The sequence below is a fragment of the Asparagus officinalis genome, chromosome 4 (genome assembly GCF_001876935.1).
Source record: "Asparagus officinalis chromosome 4, Aspof.V1, whole genome shotgun sequence".
Taxonomy (NCBI): domain Eukaryota; kingdom Viridiplantae; phylum Streptophyta; class Magnoliopsida; order Asparagales; family Asparagaceae; genus Asparagus; species Asparagus officinalis.
This window is the reverse complement of record NC_033797.1, coordinates 66685398-66696580: the sequence shown is the minus strand read 5'-3', so window position 1 is coordinate 66696580 and position 11183 is coordinate 66685398. Positions and strand designations below refer to the sequence as shown.

The window sequence follows — 11183 nt, the reverse complement described above, 5'->3', positions numbered from 1 at the left end:
TTAACGGTTTCGAATGAATAGAACTTTTTGCACGGCTCAACGAATGGTCAAAACACGACGGGTTCATATATAAATTAATGGTTTTGAGCTAAGAACCTGTAGATCAAGTTCAATGGAGCGGATCGCAAAAAAATTATGGAATGAATTATAATATATATATATAATAATATAGTATATATTATATATATATATATATATATATATATATATATATATATATATATATATATATATATATATATATCATACTCCCTTTAAAAGCACGAGTTCGGAAAAATCTTTTGGTAGACAAAAATACCCTTGGAATTCAAATTTATTCAATTAAGTAAGAGTAAGTTGATAAATTGATGAATTCTTATTAGATATACATAGTATGAAGATAAAGATACGGTTTAAATTGAAATGTAAATCTAAATAAAATTATTAAATGTTAAATTTACAAATCTACAAAATGAAAGGCGTATTTGCAAAAACTAAATAAATTAATGAGACAAATAATATCTACCCCAAAAGTCAAACCCAGGAACAACGTAAACCTACAAATGTACATAATATAGATGAGATTGTAGGCGTCAAAAAATGCTCAAAGGTATCCAAACACAGTTCAAAAGGAAGTCATCCAAAATGTCAAAAAAGAACATAAGTATAGACTGTCTCGCAGGCGAGACAGTCTTTACTGTCTCGCCTGGCGAGACAGACCTGTCTCGCCCACGCGAGATAGTCTTTGCTGTCTCGCCCACGCGAGAAAGTATTTACTGTCTCGCCGTGCGAGACAGAATTTACTGTCTCGCACGCGAGACAGTTATCAGTGGTTCAAGAAACTGTTTTGCAACCACCGACACGTGGCCACCAACTGTTCAAGAACGTGGGGAACGTCGTGGGCGAGAATCACGTTGATAACTACCAGAATAACGGAGTTTAAAACGTGGGAAGGCAGTTACAGCGAGAAACTGTCAGGAATATTCGTTTTCTAAGACAGTATTTACTGTCTCGCTGGGCGAGACAGCAAATTTACTGTCTCGCTGGGCGAGACAGCAAACACTGTCTCGGCCAGCGAGACAGCAAACGCTGTCTCGCCCGCCGAGACAGCAAACGCTGTCTCGCGAGCACTGTTCATACAGGGGTTATAAATACCCCCGAGGTGATTTCTTCGAGGGGGCTGATCATATCGAGCATTTGTTAGAGCATTCCAGAGCAGAGAGAGAGAAGATTTGGGTTTTTCTTGCAACGCCTTGAAATTAAGCTTTGACTTGATTTTAAGAAGAACGACTATCTTATCCTCAAGAAGCTTCTAGCGAGTCCTAGAGATCTAAGCTCAGACTTGATCTTTGGAAGAGTGAACATCTTACATCGATAAGATATTCGCTTCAAATTCTTACTTCGATAAACGAAGGAAGAATCATTAAACCCCTCACGGTTCAATCAGAATCTGTGATTTGGTGGTCCACGAGTCAAAGCGCTCCCGGCACAGGCAAAGATCCCACGAAAGCAGTGATCCAAACAACGATCCTGCGTTTATTTTCTCAAGAGTTGTAATTTTCTTTTTGTTGTGTAAAAGAGTCTTATAAAAAGGCTGTTTTCTTTGAATTTATTGTAATCGACCGAAGATATAATGAATTCCATGACAAAACCAACTTTTGACCCAAACAAGCTGGCGACCACAGTGGGAGCCAACGGTCTCGCTGCCGAGACCGTCGTGTCGCAGCCGATCAAGATTCCAGTTGAATCCATGGTCGAATACGAATTCGACCAAACCAAGTTTGAGGAATATTTCTCATCATCCTCTTCAAGATCTTCAGTATCTCGCAAGTACAAGAGGATCTCACAATTGAGGAAGAGTTGCATGCCAAAGAAGGCACAAAATGAAGACTCTCGCTTGATTGTTGCTGAGAATTTCACTCGCAATACTTCTGCTCACAATGGCTCTTATCTAGTTAAAGAGTCATCGAATCAAAGCCCGCCGGCATTGACGAAAAGAGCTCGTCAGAGACAACGCCAACGCTGTGCTCGCCAAATGGCTAAAGCCTTGGAACAAACCGACGGGGTTCGTTACCACGCGGACCTAGAGTCGAGGAGACATCGAGTGGTTCAGTTGTCTCAACAACCAATCACTCGTATCTCTGCTAAAACAACGACGGATGAATGGACTATTGTCAAAAAGACTCGTTCGACCCTCAAAGAACGTATACAAAAACGTCGTGCAAAAGCTGCTAATGCCCATGCTCTCTCACAACAAAGACGAGAAAAGAGAAAGGAAATGGTGACCAAAGAATCACCAAAACTTCGTCAAGTTTGGATTCCAAAGTCTGGACTTATGCAAAATCAGCATTCGGAGCCCGTTAAGACTCCATACCCACAAGGGGGTGGTTCTAAACGTGCGACTCCCGACATAACCTTGGATCGCTTAAAGACAAAAATAAATTGTCCTGAGAATGCCAACAAGGTTTTATACCCCCAGAAGAAGACGCATTCACCAAATGATATCGTCATACCTGGGAGATCATACCAACAGACGATACGATTTTTTGGCAATCATACCGATGAATCGTATTATCAAGTTGAAGTTGTGAATAATTTTCGAAAGAGAGTTATTCGAGAGATAAACTCTCGTTGTTCCTGTGCGCGACTCGTTAAAACAGCATTATCAGAATGTGACTGTTTCAAACGAGAAGTCATCCCACGAAAAGTCTCTGTATTATCGAAACCTAAGCCGAGACATTTCCGCAAAAGAAGAGCAGCTGTCCAAAATGATGAATTCCCTGAAGTCACCATCAACGTGGCTGATAGAAGAAAGTCTAAACAGCATTCAAGTGACTCAAATCCCGACTTTTCCCCGAAAGGAAAAGTCAATCCAAGAATTGCTCAAAGGATGTCTCGACTCCAATTAGGAGCTATCAGACGCAGAGACTACAAGAGAATGCAAGAAGGAATGTCCTCGGAGGATGAATTCTCGGACACTTATTCTGCAATCGCTTCTGATGATACAATGTCTAGCACAGGACAAATCAGAGAAGTATTCACAATCACTGCTGATCAGTTCACTCAAATACTTCAGGAAGCTCTAGCCAAACAACGTGAAGAAATTAGAGCTGAAGTGAAGACAGAAATGAAGTTGGCTATCCAACAAATGAGAGAACTGTTAACTCAACAGCCTCAACCTCCTGAGTCCAATCAGCGATTTGAATCCAGCCACCACACTCGGAATGTTGTAGATGACAGTGATCCAGAGGTGGATGAAGTCATTATGGCTGATACACCTCCCAATGGCAATAACGCTGGGGGTGGTTTAACGGATCCTCCCAATAACGATATTGGGGGTGGTTCAATAGCACCTCTCACTGGGGGTGGTCCAATTATCTTTACTCGACATCATTCAGAAAGAAATGAAGACGATGACGGGAAAATGCAAAAACTTGAAGACAAAATCAATGCTTTGATGACGGCTCAAGAAGTTAAGAAGACGGGTATTCCATGTCCTTATCCGAGGGAATGGGATTCAATACCATACCCGACCAAATTCAATCTGATTAACTTCACACCGTTTGAAGGGAAGAGTTCGCCGATTCAACACTTGATTTATTTCAAGTCTCATTTAGGCATGATTTCTGGAAACGAGGCTTTAATGGTTCGGTCATTCGTTGGCACCCTTCGTGGGTCCGCCTTCGATTGGTACCGACGGCTCAAGCCAGGGAGCATCAATTGCTGGGATGACATGGAAAGTTTGTTCCTCAGCAATTTCTTCGATGATGACACCGAAGTGTCAATCGGAACCCTTTTGGATGAGAAGCAAAAAGACGGAGAGTCAGTCGACGATTTTGTCAAGCGCTTCCGTAACATGGCAATGAATTGCAGAGATCCTATCACGGAGGAGTTCATCCTGCAAACATGCCACAATAACCTTTCCATCGATGTCCTGGAAGCTCTGGGGGTCGTGCCATCCACAACTTGGAAGGAGTTAAAATCTCGGGGTGAACAAGCTGAGCACTTTCTTAAAAGAAAGAAAGCTGAGAGAGGCCAACCAATGACATCTGCAATCGTTGAGAATGCGACTCTCGATCCGAGGTTTCAAAAGGAATATTCTTTCGAAGATGATGAAGCTCCAGCCATATTGGAATACCTCCTCGCTAATGACAAAATCGAGCTACCACCTATTAAAGATCAGGATGGAGCTAAGAGGATTACGGATCCAAACTACTGTGCGTACCACAGAAGGGTTCTTCATCCCACCGAGATTTGCTTTGGACTCAAAAACAAGATCCAAGCCCTAATTGACTCCGGCGTCATAACGACGAAAGAAGTCGAGTAAAGACGACCATACAACTCCAGTGGGTGCACGAGTATAAACTGTTTCCCCACACTCCAAAGAGCATATGAGTATAAACTGCTTCTCGATTATCCAACTGAGTACAATGTTAAACCCGGTTTCGCAAAGGAAGCTGGGGGTGGATGATTTATATAACGGGAAGTTCCTGGAGAATCTTATATTCTTAAGGATAACCCGAACATGCGACTGAGGATAACGAACTCCTCGTTACACTCAGTTTTGCAAAGAAAGCTGGGGGTGGATAATTCATGTAACGGGAAGTTCCCGGAAGAATGTTAAATGTAATATTCTTAGGGATAACCCCGATCATTATGAACAAAGTGATAAACACTAAACTCCTACTATGACTTCCGAATACTCTTTTGCTGAGATGAGATTCGATCACCTCTTTAGATCAATCTTCCCTCATAAAACCCATCTTGGTCAAACCTTTAAACAGTTAGGATCAAAGCCAAAATCCCCTCTCGATTCGTTCCATGAACGAGAGGTCCACAAATTGAACGATCAAACCTTTAAACAGTTAGGATCGTCTCAAATTCCCATCTTGGTCAAACCTTTAAACAGTTAGGACCAAAGCCAAAATCTCCTCTCGATTCGTTCCATGAACGAGAGGTCCACAAATTGAACGATCAAACCATTAAACAGTTAGGATCGTCTCAGATTCCCATCTTGGTCAAACCTTTAAACAGTTAGGACCAAAGCCAAAATCTCCTCTCGATTCGTTCCATGAACGAGAGGTCCACAAATTGAACGATCAAACCTTTAAACAGTCAGGATCGTCTCAAAACTCCCACTTGGTCAAACCTTACTACAGTTAGGACCACAACCAAAATCTCTTCTCGATTCGTTTCATGAACGAGAAGTCCATTCTCAAGTTGAATAGTCAAACCTTATGACAGTTAGGATTATTCAAACCAGTCTAGATTCTTTAAGTGGAGATCCCACTTTGAGTTTCCTTTGCACTTAGGAGATAGAATATAAAATTCTCCCTCTTCGATTCTGGGTTCATCTCTACCAACAAAAAAAAGACTGGAGATAGAATATAAAATTCTTCCTCTCCAGGATTGGGTTCATCTCTACCAACAAAAAAGAGACTGGAGATAGAATATAAAATTCTTCCTCTCCAGGATTGGGTTCATCTCTACCAACAAACAAGAGACCAGGAGATAGAATATAAAATTCTTCCTCTCCGATTCCGGGTTTATCTCTACCAATAAACAAGAGATCAGGAGATAGAATGGATAGACTAACAGCAGAAGAGGTTAAACATTGAAGCCATTTACAAGTCCTTTCATACGATCTATTCAGCCAAGCATTGAAGGGATCGTAAGTAAAATCTATCTTATCCAAAGTATCCCATGCTCCTCTATAAAAGAATGAGTCTGGAATACTTTGGAGGGGGTATCTGTAGGCGTCAAAAAATGCTAATAGATATCCCAAGCATAGAGAAGATCACTCAAAAATTCACAAGAAAGGATTTCATACTGTTTTGGAAAAATCAAAACAAGTATGAACTGTCTCGCCAGCGAGACAGTCTTTGCTGTCTCGCCAGCGAGACAGTCTTTGCTGTCTCGCCAGCGAGACAGTGTTGAAATAGTCAAAACTACATTTGTAACTGCCCTACACGTGTCCATTAACTGCCAAGGGACGTGGGAAACATCGTGGGCGAAAATCACGTGAATAACTGACAAAATAACAGAGTTTGAAACGTGGGAAGACAGTTACAGCGAGAAACTGTCAGGAATATTCGTTTTCTGAGACAGTATTTTACTGTCTCGCTGGGCGAGACAGCAAACACTGTCTTGGCCAGCGAGACAGCAAACGTTGTCTCGCCCGCCGAGACAGCAAACGCTGTCTCGCGAGCACTGTTCATACAGGGGTTATAAATACCCCCGAGGTGATTTCTTCAAGGGGGCTGATCATATCGAGCATTTGTTAGAGCATTCCAGAGCAGAGAGAGAGCAGATTTGGGTTTTTCTTGCAACGCCTTGAAATTAAGCTTTGACTTGATTTTAAGAAGAACGACTATCTTACTTCGATAAGATATCGTTTTAATTCTCACTTCGATAAACGAAGTCAGAATCATAAGCCCCCTTCACGATCTGTGATTCGGCGGTCCACGAACCAAAGCGTTCCCGGCACAGGCAAAGTCCCACGAAAACAAAGATCGATAGACGATTTTTGTGTTTGTTTCTCAAGAGTTGTAATTTTCGTTTTGTCGTGTAGAAAAAGTCTTATAAAAAGATTATTCTTTCGAATTTGTTGTAATCGAACAAAGTTATAATGAATTCTTCAACAGAACCAACTTTTGAACCAAACAGAGATATTTTACAAAAGTCACCTAACAAATTAAAGAGACAAAAGTCGTTCTTAAAATTATAAAAAATAAAATTAAGGAAAACAAAAATCATACTCCTTTTAAAAGTACGAGTTCGGGAAAAGCTTTCCATAGTCAATGTTACTCAGTACTATTTTAAATTTCTAATTTATATTATAATCTATCTTAATCATACTTATATCCTATCCTAATACCCCATGAGCTATCTATACCTAAAAAATTTAAATAAGATTAATAAAAAATATGAAACAGCTCCGTAGTATCGGTTTATTATATGGAGTATTATAAAAAAAACAAAACGTTTTAAAATTTAGACAAAATACTCTCAAAAGTTTAAAATTATGCAAAATAAAAAGCTAAAAATTTAGAACTTGGCAAAGAAAAGAGTAATTATGTCATATTCTTTCATTAAGATATATAAAATATAACTTATAATTTAAGGTTTACTATCCCTTTTCAGAATCTGAAAATAGTCAAGTTGATACAAAAATTGATTGATAGAGCAGCAAAAAATATAAGTATCATTAATTGATAGAAGACTAAATTACAAAAAATGATAAAAGACTATAATATAATGATTTAACATTAATTGATTATAATTTATAAATATTAATCTCTAATGGTAATAGTATTTATAGTGTAAAAAAATTTCAAGATATATGTATAGAGAATTATTAAAAAATTTAGAGATATCATTCAAAAGAATCAAGCGGTTTTCACTTCAAATGGAATTTCTTCATGGAAGATAAAAAAAATTACTATGTCACTACTCTGCGTAAGCAAAAAATATAAAATCACCCTTTTTCTTTTTATTATATAGTATCACGACCCTGCTTGTGACTTTATTTAGGGGTATGACTACTAACGAATGATCAATTCTTAAAGACACGATCAAAGATAATAATGTAATAACACTATTAGAATTCAAGATCTCTAAATACGAAGGTAGTATATTTTATTACTAAAATTCTTATTAAAACCCACTAAATATAAAATTCACCTTATATCTGTCTTAATTTTATAGAGGAAATATGCATGTCATCGTAAATTATGTCAATAATAGTATATATCAATCCAAAGATACAACTTACTGAAGAAATAAGAGAATAGTAAGTAAATCAAGCAAACATCCATATAACACCGTAAAGAAAAAATATTACATTTTAAAGCTAATATGCAGCACTCTTTTAGAGTAAGTTGCCAAGACAAAAGCATCTCTATTAAGACTCTTTATAAATGCAGCAGAAATTCAAATTACTAATATATACAACATTATAACATTCGAAAGAGATATGATCTTAGAAAACATGCTACAAAATTTATACCAAAGAATAATTACCAATATACATACACACTATTGCACCTTTAAGGCAACGATAACTATCATTTATCATAGAGTTGAGCAATGGTTCTATGTTTGCAAAGGTTGCAACAAGAAAGTGGATAGATATGTTAATAATAAGTGTCCAGATGATAAATGTTATAGAATCGTCGCTGATGTAGTATCAATGTTAAGTGATATCCCTTCTTCATAAAATAAATATATCAAAATATTAATATTATAATCTAAAGCAAATTGACTATGAAAAATATAATGTATTTAGTTCAGATCCTTATGGAAAATGACACAGAGCAAATGTAACATTATGACACAACAAAAATTCTTATTGAATGTACAAAAAAAGAATTCATTGTAGAGAAAAAAGAGATAACTTCTAACCTTATTTAAGTAATAAACTAAAAGCATAAAAAAATCATGTATATGAAATTAACATTTATTATTATTGAAATAGGAAAAAATCAAAGTCTGTATTATCAAAAGTTTGTGTTGAACATAAAAAATATATTCAACTTCTTTGTGAATTTAGACGAGAAGACAAAAGATAAATGAGCTCAAGGAAAGATGTCATGCTCCGGCCAATCTCATATCACAATTGATGTAGACGATAAAAACACTACTCTAGAATTGTCCAGGAAAAAGATAAAGATGAAGGATTGATCTCGACTCAATAAAAAATAAAATAAAAGCAACAAAAGATAATGTTTTGTGAATTGTTATAGAATAGTTTTATTTTTTTTAGTAAAATTTGGAATCTTTAGAAGGGATTTTCATAAACTATTTTTAGTGTTTTCATATGCATATGTGGATGCTTTTATCATATAAAAGTATACTAGAGTTATCATTAATCTTCAGTTTATGATATTTTTATTAACTATTTTCTATCATTTTAGCCCACTTTAAATCAATCATCTTGGCTCGTTAGTTTTATTATTCATATTCGTTTTATAATGTTATTTTTTCAAATGTTTTCACTTTCATATCACTATACTTCTTCAAGTCAAGCTCGGTTCACGCCGATCCAAATGAAATAAAAATTTAAATTGGCTTTAGATTATATTTATCTCCTAACAACTCAACTATTAACATAAAAATTTAAACTGGGTGTAGCATATTCAAACAAACTTTAAATAAATAAATAATCAAAGTGTAATTGAAGAACAAATTTTAGTAAGAAAATAAACCAAAAATACTTAATAAAAGTGAGAAAAAATTATCAAAGAGTAACCGAGGAACAAATTTTAGTAAGAAAATAAACCAAAAATAACTAATCACTGTATTTAACCACGTGCATTGCACGTGCATAAAATCTAGTATATATAAGTGGATAGAAAGTTTGGTGGACAAAGTCCTCTTGTCCACTTAAGTTGACATAAGTTCATCTCTCTCTCCATATATATATAACAAAATAAAAAAAATAATAAAAGGAAAAAATGGAGCATCTCTTGAGTATCCATGCATGCGTACAATTGTGTTAAGGCCTTTGTTTTACTGGTCATGATCGTATAGAAGGATATTGTATTGAACTCGCAGAGTATTCATCATTGTGCACTTGAGGCTTCTCTTGAGCGCTAATAACAAAATGATGTGAGCAGAACATCTTGACGAACATCATATAACACATGAGTGCACACTTTAAAATCACAAAAAGATTAAAATTGAAGGATGCCTCAGCTAGACTAACAAGGCAACACGGAAGAAGCATCATTTACCATTCAAAATAATAGAATTTTGCCAAGGTTAGAGAAATAGAAAAAAAAAAAAAAAGAACACAGTGAGACAGAATACGGGGTTAGCATTAAGTAAAGTCCAACACATTTTTCAACCTACAAATGTGAAATGAGATTACAGGTACAGAGAACATAAGCTGCTGCTTGTCTGGGGGAAAAAAGGGAAGGAAAGGATAATAATGTTCACATCTTACACTTCATGGGAGTTAAGCAATAAATAAATTATATAACAAGAAGCTGTCTCCATGACTTACAGTCACTTCTTCAAGGAGCACAATAGAAAACGATTGAGGATCGAACGACAGGAAAAGCATTAAAAAATTCGGGATTTACTCTGCTTCTGACCTCAAATAAGGGTACAAAACCTGAAAGAATATGTAATACCGCTGTTCACCATCTCTCTCTAGACTTTGGCCTGAAATGAAAAACAAGGAACGTGTCAGTAATTAGTAGGAGTCCATGAAGACGTATCCCCTCTTGCTACTATGAATTGCATTGGAATCATTCGGTACCAGGAAGGAAGGTGCCAAAAAGGGTCAAATATTTCAAATGCCATTTTCTGACGAAAATATGACACAACAACACGGGTTTAGGAATAAAAATACAAAGTTTAGATTAGTGATTGATGTACTTATTTAGTTATAATCAATTTATAAAGCATTCAATATGTGCAAAAAAGGGTCAAATATTTCAAATGCCATTTTCGAACGAAAATATGACACAACAACACGATTTTAGGAATAAAAATACAGAGTTTAGATTAGTGATTGATATACTTGTATAGACATAGTTATAATCATTTATAAAGCATTCAATACACAGTAGCTGAACCTATTTGGTAAAAAAGAAAGAGAAGGGTTCGGTGGTGGCTGGTTTAGGAGAGAGCGATAAGGAGTTGAGGGTTAACAGGTTCGCAATTGTGTCTTGACAGTTACCCAGCAGGTTAGCCATAGGTTACTTTTAGACTTGCCTCCCTCCAAATGTTAAGTTTCATATTAAAGTTTTAAGTATTGGCCCACATCATTAAATATCACATGTACCATATTGAATTATAAACACCGTGGTATGATCCAGCCAAAACTTCACTATATGATCCAGCGAAAATGGCTGATACCACCACTATCAGCGAGTACTAACACAAAATGGTGTAGCTAATAACAAGTAGAGAAGTAAATCTAAATGGAGTAATATGACTTATTCTATATGTAGATACTTGTTATCTGAAACTGTTCAAACCCCGACAGTGATACCAATAATGGTAAATCAAAACCATGACGGATACCAATTTTTCAAACCTTGGTTATGGGACTTCTCACGAAGTCAGGCATGGGGTGAAATATACCCTGGTTCAAAGGACTTCTCACAGAGTCACGCACAGTGAATAGCCCATGTAGCTATCATCCAAACATACTTCAGACCATTTCATTGATTGGAGCAATGGGTGGGAAGGAG

The 11183-nt window shown here is 36.6% G+C and overlaps 1 protein-coding gene across 1 annotated transcript in view; it reads right to left on the bottom strand.

Annotated features, from left to right (window-relative positions):
- Positions 9769-11183, bottom strand: part of LOC109837629 (eukaryotic translation initiation factor 4B2-like) — a 14336-nt gene continuing 12921 nt past the window's right edge. The window contains exon 3 of the mRNA XM_020405949.1: positions 9769-10146. Coding sequence (XP_020261538.1) covers positions 10122-10146 — 25 coding nt within the window. The 3' untranslated portion in view covers positions 9769-10121. The remainder of the gene's footprint in view (positions 10147-11183) is intronic.